This window comes from Arachis duranensis, chromosome 1 (assembly GCF_000817695.3).
Source record: "Arachis duranensis cultivar V14167 chromosome 1, aradu.V14167.gnm2.J7QH, whole genome shotgun sequence".
NCBI classification, from domain to species: Eukaryota; Viridiplantae; Streptophyta; class Magnoliopsida; order Fabales; family Fabaceae; genus Arachis; species Arachis duranensis.
Window position 1 is genome coordinate 8,853,229 of NC_029772.3, and position 17,485 is coordinate 8,870,713.

General features: G+C 34.1%; 3 protein-coding genes across 3 annotated transcripts; 2 read left to right on the plus strand and 1 right to left on the minus strand.

Annotated features, from left to right (window-relative positions):
• Window positions 1–2,962: 2,962 nt before the first annotated feature.
• On the plus strand, window positions 2,963–6,764 carry LOC107477612 (glutamyl-tRNA(Gln) amidotransferase subunit A, chloroplastic/mitochondrial). The gene is made up of 10 exons (XM_016097667.3): window positions 2,963–3,397; window positions 3,825–4,136; window positions 4,314–4,493; window positions 4,601–4,695; window positions 4,830–4,905; window positions 5,047–5,124; window positions 5,354–5,447; window positions 5,538–5,587; window positions 5,812–5,925; window positions 6,366–6,764. The coding sequence occupies exons 1-10, from the start codon at window positions 3,053–3,055 to the stop codon at window positions 6,456–6,458; spliced, it is 1,437 nt and encodes a 478-aa protein (XP_015953153.1). The 5' UTR covers window positions 2,963–3,052; the 3' UTR covers window positions 6,459–6,764.
• Window positions 6,765–7,715: 951 nt separating this feature from the next.
• Window positions 7,716–10,687, plus strand: LOC107477603 (uncharacterized). Its single transcript, XM_016097656.3, is given in 9 exon segments — window positions 7,716–7,975; window positions 8,519–8,714; window positions 8,803–8,940; window positions 9,074–9,152; window positions 9,367–9,435; window positions 9,532–9,604; window positions 9,776–9,832; window positions 10,047–10,104; window positions 10,106–10,687. Coding segments are annotated over 8 exon segments (711 nt in total). The 5' UTR covers window positions 7,716–7,975; window positions 8,519–8,525; the 3' UTR covers window positions 10,154–10,687.
• Window positions 10,688–11,326: 639 nt separating this feature from the next.
• LOC107477593 (citrate synthase, glyoxysomal) lies at window positions 11,327–15,466 on the minus strand. The gene is made up of 14 exons (XM_016097645.3): window positions 14,982–15,466; window positions 14,657–14,837; window positions 14,341–14,426; window positions 14,155–14,259; window positions 13,986–14,048; window positions 13,652–13,761; window positions 13,327–13,446; window positions 13,103–13,178; window positions 12,925–12,998; window positions 12,711–12,831; window positions 12,370–12,467; window positions 12,141–12,264; window positions 11,757–11,888; window positions 11,327–11,644 (listed from the first exon to the last, which is right to left on the minus strand). The coding sequence occupies exons 1-13, from the start codon at window positions 15,243–15,245 to the stop codon at window positions 11,757–11,759; spliced, it is 1,554 nt and encodes a 517-aa protein (XP_015953131.1). The 5' UTR covers window positions 15,246–15,466; the 3' UTR covers window positions 11,327–11,644.
• Window positions 15,467–17,485: the final 2,019 nt, after the last annotated feature.

A 17,485-nucleotide genomic window follows, 5' to 3' on the forward strand; every position in this document is an offset into this window, starting at 1 on the left:
TGATATAATCCAAACAATATTTATTTTACTATAGTCTATTTTGATATAAAGATTACCAAACATAAATCACTTTAATACAAACTTATTTTTCATCAAAATCAAGTTTGCAAAATTAATTTTATACAAACTCCCGTTTGCAAACTGTATTCCAAGCACACACAGTCTCGTTGAAGTCTCTTATGGAGACTGACATAACCCTGCAATATAAATCAATTCCTCCCACACAATAAATTTCTCTTCTCTTATATGAGTCTCATACACCAAAAAAAGCACAATTGAAATTTTTTTTAATAAAACCCCTTTAACACACAACCAACGCTCCTATTTATGACAGCGACTCGTTTTAAACATTATTTCAACCCAAATTAAATCACCCGAAGCACCCTGCAGTATCACTTCCCCAAATTCTTATTACATCAAATTTTATCGCTACCTGTCTCTTAGTGAGAACAAGCCTAACATATTCAATTTAAATTTTTTTCTTGAGGTTTTTGACCATGCTCAATATTCCATCACCGCTCAACCCCCTAATATTCCAAGAACAAAATTATTTTAATAAATAATTACACATTTTTTTGGGTCTACAGCGTCTTGCTTTCTCTTTCTATTTTGCCAATCTTTTTTTTCATTCTGTGTTTGGAGAATAGCTATGATATCATCTTTTTCATTGTATAAAATTGCACCTGATTACAACGCGAAGTCCCAAGTTTTCCTAGTTTCAAGCATCTGCTCCTCCAAAATACTATCTATGTTTCTCTTACTTCCTTCATTCTTGTCCAAACCACAATCATCAACAATCCTCTTTCTAACTACTTCTTCATCATGTTGCGACAGCTTTCCTTTGTCAATGTTATTTACTTTGTGCCGGAATCCATACAATTATCATTCACAATGTCATCCCTATCACCCGTTCCTTCATCAACGTCTTCCGCACCATCATCATCAACATACACACCTAATCCACCAGTCCCTCAATTCAATATCACCAGGAGAGTAGTGGCTTGGTTCTACACCACCAACTCCTCCTTGATCTCACGACCCAACATAGGGTTGCACATCTTCCTTGCCACCTTGAGCCTTCTTTGCCGCAGCCAGCCTTTAGCTTCCCTCCTTCAACACCGATTCGGTTTCCCTCGGTCACCTCCGCGCCAGTCTCTAGTGCAAGTGTCGCAGATGCAGCTTCCTGCACATTTGTCGTAGACCTTTCCCTAACGTGCCCATCCCTATCGTGAAAATCATGCTCCATTTCCATCAAGTTCAACCCGGGTTCTAGACCCAATCCAACATCACCGAACTGGTTGATTGAGAAAACCGGGTTCAAGGACCTCATTTTCAACCCATTAAAGTTACTTTCATAAACCCATGTAACTGTATGTTCAGAGTCAGCTTCATAATTAATATAATCATATCCCACAATCCGCACTCCCTTAAATTCCTTTATAAATTGGTTGATATTATCGTTTTTATTGATTTTGTTTTGAATGATCATTAATCCACTCATTCAAAGTAATTTCAAGAATGACCAACCTGCCCTTATCTTCTCTGTTTTTCCTCAACTCCTCCATCACCACATCGGCTGCCTGGTCGTTGAAAACTATCGCTTTTGTGGCCCGTGTACTCCTTAAATTTGTACTTGCACACTCTCTTTCCACAACTGTTTTTCGTTGTTCACAACTATAATAACTTTTTTCATTAGCTTCTTCATAACAATTCAATCTAAAAGCCTCCCGTTCCACTTCTTTCACTAGCACATCAAATCCAATGATACCTACTATGATATGAACTCATTTATTAATCATATCCATGATACAAGTATTAATTTACACTTGTCCAACAGTAAGGCTGCGTTTGTTCTAAGAACAGGACAGGACAAGACACTGATGGACAAAGACACAAAATTTTGTGTTCTTGTATTCAGTTTGGTGATAAACTATAACAAATTATAAAAATTCAATTTATTCTCATTTTTTTCATTCAAAAAATTTGAGATGAAAAATATAACAATAAAAAATATAATTATGAAAAATTAACAAGAATAATGAAAGAAAAAATAAAAAATAAGTTGTATCCCTTGTTAGTATCTTCGTGTCCTTCCTGTCAGGATGAACACAAAATACACTAATTCAGTGTCTCTGGACACATTGTCTCTGTCCATGTCTCCTCTGTCAAACATGATTTTGTATCTCAGTGTCCCTGTCTCAATGTCTTGTCTCTATAAACAAACGCAGCTTAAAAGACATGCATGATTCTGTCACTTTGTCACAACCGACTACTTCCCCCATTGGTCTCTTAACATACTAAAGATATCCGTTGACCACGCATATAACGGAACTCCATAGCATTCTAACCACACTTTTCAAATTTCATCACATCGCTCCGTCTCATTCTATCTCCATATACTATGAAAGAATTGCAAGAGACTATTCATTTTAAACGTATATGCTTCTTCTGCATTCAATACGAATCAAAAGTCAAAAGAACTTTATACACTCTCAGTTCCCGTACTTTGACAACTTGAGTTAGGTTTTTTCCAATCATCTCCTTCAACAAACTAAAATCAATTGCCTTCGTCGTACCATCAACCAAACTTCTCTATGATCAGTACAGATTTTCTTTTATCACCGATACTTTCACTTTTTTCATCCACCCATTTTTATGTGTGTATTTAAACTTGATTTACTAAACTTAATTTTACGTCTAGTTTCAATTAAAAAATATCTATATCTACATAAATATTGTACTATAAAAAAAATTCAAAGATCAACATAATTTATTATTTTTAAGCTGTAATTAATCTATAATATTTAAAAATATAAATTAAAAATATATTATTAACTTAATAAATTAAAAACAATTCTATTAAGCTCATAGCTTTTCAGTTGCATTATTACAATAACAAATCAACTAGTAACCAAAATTTAGTGAAGAAAAAAACCAATTTTAAGCAGGAAAATGAGACTATCTGAAAAATAAGAGCTGCTCAGGGCTCACACTTGCTCCATCCCCTTTGTTATCTTCTTCACTCTTCAGTCTTCACAAGAAAGGAGGAAAGATGATATTGACACTCCAAACCCCACGTCCACTCTCTCGCCTCCCTCGCTTCCTTCCATTCTCCACCAACGCCTCTATTACCCTAAACCAAGCCGACTCACTCGACCGCCGCATCGCCGCCGGCGAGGATGTTGGTCCCCTCGCCGGAGTTCTGGTGGCCGTCAAGGACAACATATGTACTGCTGATATGCCGTCCACCGGCGGCTCACGCATTCTCGAAGGGTACCGGCCGCCGTTCGACGCAACCGCCGTAAAGAGGGCGAAGGAGCTTGGCGCCATTGTTGTTGGAAAGACCAATCTAGATGAGTTCGGTATGGGTAGCACCACTGAAGGTTCTGCATTTCAGGTTCTTCAATTTTCTTCAATGTTTAATTTCAAGTGTTTGGGATTCTGTTATTTCTATAACTAGCTAATAGTTAATTTCATGCCGAGCATACTTAATTATATTGCATTGCATTGCATTTGGTTTTAACTGCGGATTGAAGTCTATGTTCCTCAACCATTTTCTTTTTAGTTTCGTTTTGAGATAGTGAGTATAAACTTCACTGCAGATAGAAATTAAGCTCAATTTTATTGTTGAGGTTTCCGAATTGAGAGATCTTTAGATACTATGCACCTGCTACATGGTTCTAAGACCATGGTTGCATTGCTGGTACTCATGGATGTGGTGTAATTTGGCTAAGCTTTATGTTGTCTGGATTCTAGTGTTCTTGCTGTGGCCCATTTATAACTGGGATTGGTTTACTCAGGTGATGCGTATGTTCATTCAATAGGTCACAGCCAATCCATGGGATCTTTCTAGGGTGCCAGGAGGATCATCAGGAGGATCGGCAGCTGCAGTTTCTGCCAGGCAGTGTGTGGTATCACTGGGAAGTGATACTGGTGGAAGCGTGAGACAGCCAGCATCTTTTTGCGGTGTTGTAGGTTTGAAGCCAACTTATGGGCGTGTCTCAAGATTTGGACTTATGGCGTATGCGTCTTCACTTGATACTATTGGTTGCTTTGGTTCATCAGTCGCTGATGCCGGGATTCTCCTTCATGCAATTTCTGGTCATGATAGATTTGATGCCACCTCAAGTAATCAAGTAAGAGTTCTTTTATATTTGGTATAATTGTTATAGCCATCTAATATCCTGTTGTTAGCTGAAGTTGTCAAAGGTATTGGCATAATTTGTCTATAAGATGGGCAGTTGATGAAATCATTGCAAGTGTTTATTTATGTATTTCTTGTTATTAAGCAGATTCCTAAATTTATTTCTCAGGATGTGCCCAACTTTCTGTCTCATTTTGTCTCTGCTAGTTCCTTTGAAAGTAAGCCCTTGAAGGGTCTGAGAGTTGGTCTGATTCGTGAAACCATTGGTGACGGTGTTGATGCTGGAGTAATTTCTGCAATTCATTCTGCTGCTTCCCATTTTGAGGAATTAGGATGCTCTGTAAATGAGGTCTTTTGCATCATTTTACTTAGTTCGTACCTATAGCTTCTTTATAAGTTTATGTTAGCACAATTATATTTTGAGTATGTTTCATTCATTTGCTCTTAAATGTACAGGTCTCACTTCCATCCTTTTCCCTTGGGTTGCCAGCCTACTATATCCTTGCTTCATCTGAATCATCTTCCAACTTGTCTCGCTACGATGGTATCAGGTGAATGCTCCATGGCCTCCCTCCGAGATAAAAACACATGCATTCCGCAATGTTTTCTTCTATGCTCTTTATTCTTGTTTTGACGGGTTTGACACCTACTCCTCCCCCTTTCCTTTTTCTAATCTATTATCTAGATATGGAAACCAAGTTTATGCTGATGAGCTTGACTCTCTTTATGGAAGTTCCCGAGCTAATGGATTTGGTTCTGAGGTACATCCTTTTACTCCCTAGATTTCACATTTGGTGATATATGGGTTTTTGGCAGCTTTATATATGTCTATAAAAGGGATGGTCTAAAATTTTCATTGTTGCTCTTAAAAGCTGGCTATGAATTTTAAATGCATATTTCAGGTCAAAATGAGAATTTTGATGGGGACATATGCTCTTTCAGCTGGTTACTATGATGCATATTACAAACGTGCACAGCAGGTACTGCTAAAGCATTATTCATTTTGCTATAACTATTATATTTGGTCCATTTCCCATTGTGTATTATAAAGTCTAAAACAATGAAATTGGGATACATGGTATGATAGATACGCTCATGGATTTTTATTTATTTATTTATTTATTTTCCCTTTTGCATTCATGTCTAAATTTCATCTACATAGGCGGGTTTAGAATCTTTGGAAAAATATTTTTGACTATATTTTCACAGGTGAGAACCATAATTAGGAATAGCTTTACAGAAGCACTCAATCAAAATGACATCCTGATTTCACCAGCAGCTCCTTCACCTGCTTATAAAATTGGTAAGCACTACATTTGCATCTTATTGCTTCGTCATGATTGCATTTCATTGCCTGCATTATTAATTGTCTATTCGCTTGTGACCTTTTAAGGTGAAAAGAAAAATGATCCCTTGGCCATGTATGCAGGAGACATCATGACTGTAAGCATTTCAATGTTATTGTTTGATTTCCGTCTCTTACTTTTATTACGTTAGCATTTACCTGTAAAATATTCTTAGTATGAGAAAAGGAATCGTCTAGTGGAATAAAGTCACCAATTAAGAGTTCATCCTCTTTGATATTGTCTGAATTTCTATTTCTAGGTACTTAATATTCATTTACCAGTCACTAACCATAATCTTTGGCCCTCTCTCTCTCTCAACAGGTAAATGTTAACCTAGCTGGACTACCCGCCTTGGTTTTGCCATGTGGATTTGTTGAGGGTGGGACTGCCGGGCTTCCTATTGGTCTACAAATGATTGGTGCAGCATTTGGTGAGGTATGACTTTTTCTGTCTATTGCACTCAACTCCTTGTTGATGGATATCAGGGATATTGTCTTTCGTTTTATTCCCGTTATCAGTCATCATTTCATATAGACATGAATCATGATTTGATGCATTTTCATGGTTTCGTACATGTAGCTTAATGGAAAACAGAATTGTTTTCTTGCTGCTATGCAATTATCAAGGGACACAAGTATTTATCCCGTTTTAAAAGTTGTGTTTTTTTCTCTTTCAAATATGATTTTTGTTAAGATAAAATCCAACATGTTTCAAGAAAGCTAATTGCAAATAAGAAATTTGTGTGTATGACTTGGGTCTTGTCCGAAAATAAGAAAAAAACTGCAGTGTCTTTGCTTTATCAGTTCTAAAGAGACAAGTCGAATTTTATTCTTGTGAATGAATAATAGGATCCCCATCCTTATATGGTCTTGCAGGAAGAGCTTCTGAGGGTGGGACATATCTTTGAGCAGACGCTTGAAAATTGCAGATTTGTTCCACCAATTATAGCTGAAGACATTGCAAGCTAGTATAAATGATCCTTCTACCTTTCGGTGATCCATAAAAAGTTACATTAATTCATGACAATATGGTGGTTGAAGTATTTTTTTTCCGAGGCAATTCAGTACTATATGCTGTTGGCATTCAATGATTCAAATTAGTAACTTAAGGAATATGATTTTGACAGTAGCAATGTGAGATTCGTTTAGTTAGCTTTTGATATGGCGAATGGGGTGTCACCAGCATTTTCGATGAAAGACCCCTAACAGCTATAATTTGGTCAATGTAAAACTGTGTTAGGTTGATTTATGTGTAAAGAAGCAAATGGTTGTTTAGCACTTTCCAAAAAATTTGGTTATTGTAACTTTTTCGTATTAAGAAGTATTAAGAAATTTTTAAAGTAGAAATTTAAATGCAGTTAACTTTATATGAAGTTGATGTTTATAATTAAGAGTTGTTAAATAACGATTTAACTAAATCAAATCTGTTAAATTATTTAACATAAAGTTTATTTCACCTGAGTTTCTACTTATTTTTGAATTTGCTTGGATACTATGCCTTGAATGAAAAATTTTGTAACCACCATTAGTGAAGTTGGTAGATACTTAAGGTTTTTTAGGGTAACATAATGTCATAATATTTTAAATTAAAAATCTATCTTATCATAAAAAATTTATTTAACATGTGCTTTTTAATAATAATATTAAGATTATTATTAGTAAAAAAATGAATTATTTTATTTTAATAAATACATAACAAATATATTAAAAATTTAAATATTATATTTTTTATAAAAACCTTTTAAATCGATAGTTTTATACACATATTTGCTAATTTTATCACAAATTATATAATTAAAGGGAAAAAAGACCTACATTCAATATACTTTAATGAAAATCTAAAAATTAATGGTTTCGCTACGTTACCAACAGCATATCTGCCAACTTCTGCCAACTCTTATTTATAATTGTGTTTCATGGGAGTGTGTTTGTGCATGTGTCTAATAAAAATGTCTTTTTTATAACTGAGTTTAATAGAAGTGTCTTTATAGATATATTTTATGGATGTGTCTCTTTATATATGTATTTAAAATATATTAATTATTAGACACATCTACGAACACACTTCCATGAAACACAAATATAAATAAGAGTTGGTAGAAGTTGGCAAATAATATGTTGGTACCCTGTACTTTTCAAAAAATTAATGCAACAGTTGAATGAAATCTTATTCATATCGCGAGCATCCAACAAACCAAACCCAACCCAACCTTATCCCAATAAAGTTCATCTAAAAGACTATAATATAAACTGTGCCTTTTGTGCGTTTGAGTTAGGAGTTAAGACTCACCAACGGCGCACGTTAGCATCCTCAGCTCACCCAAAACACCGCGTGAAGTTCACGCTCCCTGGAATCCTCCTCTCTGCGCGTTTCGATTCCTCTCTTTCTCTCCCTCCTCGTTCGTCCTTCGATTTGGCGACGAGGTTCCCGTATCTTATTCGTTGATCCACCTTCGTTCGGATCGTGTCTAGATTCAATCGATTATGTAAGCATTTAGCCAAATCTCGTTGTATCTTTCATGAATTGGAATCCTGTTTTTGATGATCTACTTTATCTGTGATCCATCCTTGTTAATTAATGTTCTTTCGAAATTTGTATTCAAAAAAAAAAAAAATCGAGAAGGAAATAACAATTCTCTCTCTTTTTATTTTTTCCCGCTGATTTATTAGCCAAAATTGTGGAAGTATGAATAATTCCACGGATCATCTGTTTATTAATGATATGAATTAATAGTAAATGTGAATCTCTTAATGGAACCGTATTCAGTTCTCATCTTTGTTTCAATTATGTATGCATGTATGCTTTGGCTGTCTTGAAAATTTATCTTTGACGTCATCAAGTGAGTTTTTCAATTGAGAGAATTCAATTCTATGCATGTATATATGAATCTACAATATTTTTCTAATAGAAGTAAATTTTCATTAACAAGAAGGATGTTACATGAGGAAGAGAACATGAGAGCTTAGTTTCTATTAGTTTTCATGATTAGTTTGAATGCTTATAGTCTTATTGTTTTCTTGGTTATCAGTGTCATTATGATGAGAAGAGGCGAAGTTCAATTACCTGCGCGGAAACTTCCATCCCTGGTTGATCTATGTGTTCAGAAAATAATAGATAATATAAGATACCTTGGAAACGTTGGTTGTGTCGATCTACACCTGCTCGAGCGAATTTTGCCACACTGCACGGTTGATCAGTTGATTCATGTGGAGAAGGCAAGCGAAGTAAGTTAAGGTTCTCGTTTTTGTCAACTATGTATGGAGCTATCACCAGGTGAAATGGTTTGTCTAATTTGCCCAATATGCTATGCAGGGAGCTGATTTGAGTCCGGTGACTGATAAGTTATGGAAAGGATTCTTTGAAAAGCAGTACGGGTTAAATTGCGCCAAGGAAGTAATGAGGAGGATGAGAGAAAAGAAAGTGTCATTTAAATGGAAGCAGTTGTACGAGGTGAATTTTTTACTTGGTCATTCTTTGATTTCTTTATCATAATTCTTTTTGGTTCAACTCGGTTATATTTTAGATGAATAGGGTGTATTCAATAAAAATTGTTAGCTGCGCTCACTACGTTAACTCTCTGCAGGCAAAACAGAAAGAAATAGCCGAGGCTGAGAAGGAAGTATCTAATCGAATCAGGAATCTGTACAAGAAAGAAGATGCAAGTATGTTCCTAGTGTGTGCATTATTGGCTACTTGTTTTAATTTTCCTTGCCTTTCCTGCTTTGCTGAACGTGAATATCCTTTTGTCTACCTGATTTGAATCTTTCTCAACCTTTTAACATACATGTTTGTTTTATCCAAACAAAATGCTAATATAACTTGATAAACATACATGTTAACTGTTAGCTTGATGAACAATGTATTGGAATTCTGTAGAAAAACAGAGTAGGCAAGTACAGCTGTGCACTAAAACTCCACCTTCGAGTAAAAAAAGATTCTGGGGAGGTAACTAGTTCACTCTACTATTGTGCTTTATATTTTATTTATGTTTCATCAGGTTGCACTTTTAAATGTTGTTTCATCTTTGAGGATCTGTTGTAGATGGACCTGGTTACAATGTGTCAAATTTGAAGAGCAACATAATGAAGAAGTCAAAAATAGAATTTCTAAAGAGGTAACTTATAATGCTGGATGGAAGCAGGGGCCTTAAGGTTTATAATAATTTCTTTTGATCATATCAATGATCATTAGTTGGGAAAAATAAATTAGTAATATAATTATGGTTGTTTTGTTGTATAATTTTATCTTATAAATATAGACCCCTTTGTCTTTTCTTCTTTTACAGTCATGAGATGAAAAATCTTGCAGTGATGAAGAAGAATACTTTCCAGAGGACTAGTAGGTATATATGACAGCAACTTTTTGGTTAGAAACTTTTTCTAAGAATTTTTCTTTGTTTTTTGGCTATACATCTACCTAATTTGTAGTGTTTGTAATACTTTTACGGGAGCTAACAGTTTAGTTATTGCTTCCAAAATAATTATCTTAATCCTCACTTCCTTTTTTGTTCTCCTTTTATTTTTCTAAACAATCTTCCATTGCTTGTTGTTCTGCAGTTCAACAAGCATTACAAGGACTGGAAGTACTTCTGGAATTGGTTCAACATCAAAAGATCCCAAATCCATCAGAAGGATGTTTTAGGAGCAAATTATGTGAGAGATAGCAATGCTATGGATCATTATTTGCTTTTAAACTGTAATGTTAGTTTCAGCTATCTTAACGCTAAGAAAAATGGCTTACTTTTCTTTGTTGTATTTATTGCATAAGTTGCATCGAGGCATGCATGGTAGTTGATGTAATCTGTTTCTTACATAAATGAAATTAGCATCTTCATACCGAATATGATCTAGCTGCAAAACAAATGGAAAAAAATATTTACTTATGAAGGGAGATGCATAAGAATATCATGGGCAGAAAGTTTGTGTAACCAATTTGTATCCTATACATTTATTCAATGATGTACACTTTTTGTATCCAGATACATTATTGTACCAAAAAGTGAAAGTGACTGATAAAAAGAAACGGAAGGAAGGACACAATGGATGTTACATGAACTCATCATATATGCGATCCTTCCCTTTCATGCTGAAGGCATGGCATGCAGTGACTCTGCCTTAGGCAGGTGAGTTCCTTGATGTGTATGAGAGAAAAGTTATGTGCTTAAGCACATTGAATGAAAGTGAAAATGTTTAAGAAAGTTATTTGAAATGTTACCAATATTGTCCTGTCAGGAATATCTGGTATAAGGGTTTAGTATTGACTTTTTGAATAACTAGGTTATACCATTTCATTTCATTTCATCAACTATCCAACAACCATGTTATTGCTGTTGCACTCTTGTAAGTGTTGAAGACTTGGACACCCTCAAGAAAATATAAATGTTTTTGTGACTTACCTGATGCTTAAACATATCTTAATCAGCATGTAATCCCTAAACTCGACTTTTTTTTTTAATGTAAACATGTTTCTGTTGCCTAAAGTCATTGAATCGGCCTCATCAGTCATCACATTTGTCATATGACACGCATAAATATCTCTCTATATATATACATCTATAGAATAGATATAGGGAACTACTTGAGGTACTTGTCTTGTGTCCAAATTATTTTGTTTCCTAAAATATATCTAAGTGGAGTTGAAATTAAATGATAAAATGAAAACAAAATACTAACAAGCGTCTTAAGCATTTGTGAAATGCATTAAAAAAATTAAAGGATTTATCTTTTTACTATTATTTATTTATTACTTAAGTGTCTTAGACAAATTCTATAACGGCACTAATTAAGAAAAAATGGCAAATCTAGTAGGATATAATAAATGAAAAAAGTAAATAAAATAAAATCCAATGGAACTTCTTTATATCACCAATAATGTAAAATAAAATGATCACAAAACCAAGAATATTAACTAGTTTGATTTCATTCCATCCACACATGTTACTTGGCATATATTGATTGATCCCTCTGGAACTGCAAATCCTGCTATCATTATTCTGCTACTAGAATAGAATACAAAACTGGCCGCATTATTTATGAAGATACATCCTCCTGAGGTCTCTTGCCTCATTCTGCTTTAGCCATAGTAAAACTTAGGCAATATAAGCCATAAAAGACTTTGGAACCTTTAAGAATTACTCCCTCTGTTTTAAATATAACTGTACAGAAAACAATAAAACATACTTTCTTAGAACTTAACAGACATATATTGGAACAAAGGGAGTGAAAATCATATATTGGCAATGTCATTAGCAAAACTATATATATTACCTATATCCCGGTTCCAGCGAGCCGCCGCTTTGAGGCATTCGATACGGTCAACTGGCCAAGCTTGTCGGTGTTACTTGATTCTGTTCTTTCTTTGATTGGTGCATAATGCCTCAACCATTCCCCAACATAAACCTGGTCATGAAATAGATTAAGGTGACATTAGGATAACACTAGTGGCAATCCAAAATCATCCACAACAGATATCACTGTTAGTTCTGGTAATCAGAGATGATAGAAAACGTAGAAGAAACTAATTCATATACTAATGGGATACTAACAACTAGGCCAATTTGATTCTTACCCTCAACCATGGTTCTGCTATATTTTAAATATCTCAATGTAGAAAACCATAACTGGAGAAATGAGTTGAAGAAAGTAAACAACCTGTTGAGGCCTCATAATCTTCGTATCAGGATCATCCAAAGACTCTCGCCAATGCGCCAAGTAACCAGCCATTCGAGGGATAGCAAATAAAATAGTGAAGTACTCAGGTGGAAACCCCATGGCCCTGATCACATAAAGGCATTAGCTAAAGCCTAGTAACATATATTAGGAGGGATAACCTTATCTTATGCTCCCTAGAAAGAAAAACCTGGTGTAATAATAACTATACCTATAAATTAGTCCAGAGTAGAAGTCAACGTTTGGATATAGCTTTCTTCTGATGAAAAATTCATCAGATAGTGCAACCTTCTCCAAGGCAACTGCAACCTGCACAATCAAAAAATTGTATATTGTATTAATAAGTTTTGATTTTAGATTGAAACCTTTTGAAGTGCTTTAAATTTGAATAACATTCAGATACAGATACAAACAGCTAGAATAGTTTGCAGCAAAATCTTCGAAATGTAGAATTTGATATTGTATTAATATCCCCTGATCAAACCATCTCCTGCTCAAAGAATAATAAAATAGACGGCAAATAGATGGAGTAAGAGATTAAAAGATGAACACCTCAATAAGAGGATCCCGCCCAACAATGGAAAACACTTCCTCTGCTAGTCTCTTTAGGACCTTTGCTCTGGGATCATAGTTTTTGTAAACACGATGTCCGAAACCACTAAGCTTTCGCTTCCTGGAGGAATAGCATCCAAAACACAAAGTAGAAGGCACAAAAGTTATACAAGAAAAAGAAGATCTTTAAAATAATACTAATAATAATACACACTTTGCTTTAACACCCTCAATGAACTCTGGAATTTTGTCAACAGTTCCAATTTCACTCAGCATTTTAAGAACAGCCTGCATCAAATGTCAATTCATACATGACAACCTCATTTTTTTTCCCAAATAAGAAACATGCTAAATAAAAATGATCATGAAATCTCATCAATCAGTTATATTACCTCATTAGCTCCACCATGAAGAGGTCCATATAGAGCTCCAACAGCACCAGCAACAGCAGTGTATACATCAACACCACTGCAAATAAGGTAACCATTAAGCAATATAGAACAGCATGATTTCTTTTGCGGAAAGATCACTATTCAGAAAAAGTTCTATCCAGTGTGAAAGCTCATTCGATATGGTGTAATAGCAGGAGTATCAGCTGAAGTAGGAATATGTCTACCTTGATGCAAGATGCCGAACAGCGGATGTGGAACAATTCATTTCATGTTCAGCATGCAGGATGAAAATAATATCCAGTGCACGACTTAGCCGGGGATTTGGTTTATATGAGCGGTTGCCTCTGAAGTTAAACACATTGAACATTTTATTTCAGTCATACCCGATGCTGATATAGCTTCAGCATAACAAAAATCAGCTAGTATGTTACTACCATTCTATCATCAAGAATAAATGACAATCCTTTTTAAATAATGAGATCACAAAGGAAAATAAACCGAAAATAATGCAGTTCCAAATCATCTGACAGAAACAACAGTTAGACATACAGAGAATCAAGCATGTATAGGAAGTTCTCTGTGTAAGAAAGTTGATTCGATGGAAGCACAGGTGGCCGTCCCGCCATTCTGAGATAAATTGCTGCAGCAATTGTTGTTATCTGCATTGAGAAAGGGAAAATGATATTGCCAAAGAGGTAATAAGATAAATTCCAAATAATAAGTATAGAATTACATGAATGCTACACAAGAACTTCAGAGGAAACAAACTTAGCAAGGGCAGGTAGCATTCAGAATAAATCAATGACTAATTCAGCACACATAAGTAAAAGCTACAAACTGCAGATACTGAAAAAAAAAAATAGAGAGAATGGAGAAACCAAACCTTTCCGATAATCCGAGCTATTTGTTTATCTCTGACTTGCTTTGAGTTGTAAACATCAAGACCCTGCATTGAAGTATGATAAAGGGTTTTAAAAGAAATTATCAGAGCTAGATGAAAAGATGTTGAAAAGTTGAAAAATGGGAAACTGTTTTTGTTTTGTGTTACTTACTCTGAGTGCAGGATTAGCATCAGGATGATGAACAGATAGAGCACTCATGGCATTAACAAGCACACCCATAGGATGAGCATCATGTGGCATTGAATGTATGATATCCTACAAAAACAAAAGCGGAATCAGTTGTTTACAAATCTAAAATCTAGAATCTTGCATTAATAGAAAAACCAGAAGGCTCACCAAAACTCCCTGCGGTACAGCTGAATGCTGAGATACAGCGAACTCCCAATCCAATAACTGATTTTCAGAAGGCAAATTTCCATACACTACAGACACATGAATCAACCTTATGAAAGAAATAAATTTGACGAAAAAAGTTTTCATGAATAGTATCGTATACAAGCATAATACTGAATACCATATACATCAAGAGTATGCATAATACAGTGAATAATACTATACGGATATATTGCAACTTAGGAAAACTCCATAACCGGATAAAAATCAGTTACACATCTCAAATTACTCTACACAGTTGGCTGGATCTCAAACTTACTTATGAGGTAGGCTACTTCCATGTATGTGCTTTTCTGTGCCAATTCCTCAATAGGATAGCCTCTATATCTAAGGATTCCTTCATCACCATCAATATAAGAAATAGTTGATCTAACAGGTGCAGTGTTCAAATAGCCAGGGTCATAAAGTTTCAATCCCTTGTCATTCTTTCCAATCGATATCTGCAATTAAATAAATAAATAATTTAATTAATATTACAAAAACAACTTCCACTTCCTCCTTCGTTCTCAGTTTTGGCGGGAGAATTAGCCATAGTTACTAACACTTGTTCAAAATCGGAGTTTTGATTGCAGGGATAATGGTACCTTCTTGAAGTCGGTGGCTTTGACGGCGCCTTCGGGAGACACCTGAATATAGTACTTCTTACCAGTCCTCTCGTCCACCACCGTCAGTGTCCCCTTCAGGCTCGTCACCGTCGCCGTCGCCGGAGCAGACAGCTGGAGTGGCTGGAGGTGGTCCTCCGAGGCGGTAGAGTCAGAGGAAGGAAGGAGGTGAGCGGTGAGAGTGGCCAAACGGTCACGTGCCACGTGGACATGCGATGATTCGGAGGTGAAGGTGGTGGCAGACATTATTATCGAATTTTGTGAAGTGCAAGCAAAAAAATGATGAGAGAGAGAGAGAGAGAGAGAGAGAGAGGCTTGGGTGAGAAGAGAAGAGTGTGGAAGGAAGAATAAAAATATGAAGAAGATGATGATTGGATTGAGAGTTACGTAGAAGAGTGTGCCATGGCATATGGATCATTTTTGTCATGCCGCATGTTACTATATCTGTTCCAATTTTTGGGGTTATAATAATAATGGAGGAAATTTTAAGAATCTTGTTATTATTAATACTTATTAAACTCCACTTCGCAGTTTATCACTTGCTGTTAAAAGTTTTGAATTCTGGTTTATTGTTGAATAGCTGATGGTAGTGCATGATTCTCATTTCTCACCAAAATGACATGGTTTTGACTTTTGAACCCCCATGGTTTCATTTGATTCTCTAGGACCCTTCAAGTGTTGTGAAAAAATTACAACTATAATACGAATATATAAATAAGAGTTTCTATACATATAAGCATTTTTGACAATTAAATCTAATTAAATTTATTTAAATTTAATAAAAATTATTTTTATTATACATAACTGGACACATGCATTTGCTGTTGCGTTCTGTTTTTATTTTTTCTTCTTCTCTTTTTTTAGGTTATTACAGTTATTATTTTTTTTTTGATATATTTTTTCTTGATTTTATTCTTTTCAAGAGAGTAAATCAAGAAAAATTAAAAAAAAATAAAAAAAAGATGAAAAAAAAAGATAACAAAAAAAAGAAGAATCAGAAGATGAGGAGGAGGAAAAAAAGTTTTGAATTGTGCATGACAATGAGACCAAATGCACCGGATTTACATAATGATTACGATACAATTAACTCAAAAATGCACCAAAATTATAGGAATTTCTGAATTTATAGAACGTATAATTTTCTGTTCATTTGTTATTATACAATGGTGTTATTATAATAATATTTTGATTCATTTGCAGTTTAAGTGTGTTGTCAATGAACAATTTATCCTAAAGATTGGAATGACTTTTAAGATAAATTGAATGGAATGAAATGAAATATAATGTAATTGAATAAAGTGATAATAAATAATTTCATTATTTTTTGCTAAAAATTTGGTCAATACTTATCAGCATAAAGTGAACCTCAATAGAATTAAAAAAAGATATAAAGTGAATCTCAATTAGTTTAAATTTGAACAAGTTGTCAAAAAGACTCAATCATCTACAAAAAAAATATCGAATTCATTTTTAGATCCAAATAAACCTCAATTAAATTAAAAAATAAACCGAAATTACTTAAATAATAAAAAATTTGATCAATACTTATCAGCAGCATCTAGTGACCTCAATTAATACACAAATGAATCGAAATTAGTTCAAATTTAAATAAGCAGTAAAAAAAACACAATCATCAACAAAAAGACATCGAATTCATCTATGGATCCAAATGAACCTCAATTAAACTAAGAAATGAACCAAAATTACCTAAAGAATAAAAAATTTGGTCAATACTTATCAGTAGCATCAAGTGAATTTCAATTAATTCACAAATGAATCGAAATTTGTTCGGATTTAAACAAGCAATAAAAAAGACCCAATCGTCAACAAAAAACACATCGAATTCATTTTTGGATCCAAATGAACCTCAAATAAATTAAGAAATAAACCAAAATTATTTAATGATGGCACTAGAGGAAATCAGAACTAATAAAAATGTTAGCAAAATATTGGTGTTGTTGGTGATGATGATAACAAAAAAGATAATAAAGAAAAAGCGAAGACAGTAAAATATACACGCATGAATTTAAAATATTTGGTTAGATTTCGTTAGGGTTATGACTTGAATGTAGAAGCGACGATAGTGAAACGTGCGCGCGTGGATTTAAAATACTTGATTGAACTTTGTTAGGATTATAACTTGGACGTAGACCTTTATTCTATAAATAATTAAGAGTTTATCATACTCTTAAAGCACATGCGAGGAAGGTTATAAAATAAAAAAATTGTTATTAAAAATATAAAAAATTTAAAATTTTAATATATTTATTTTATATTTATTAAATAAAAATATTTAAAAATTTATAAAAACTATAGAGGTAAGGGATTTTTAAAAAATATAGATATATCATATATGGTCTTATTTAACGTCATGGTGGATTCACAATTCCCTGCTTTGATCCACTTGATGACTACATTTGCCCTATCCAATTAATAATAATAATAATAATAATAATAATAATAATAATAATAATTAAAAAAAGGAA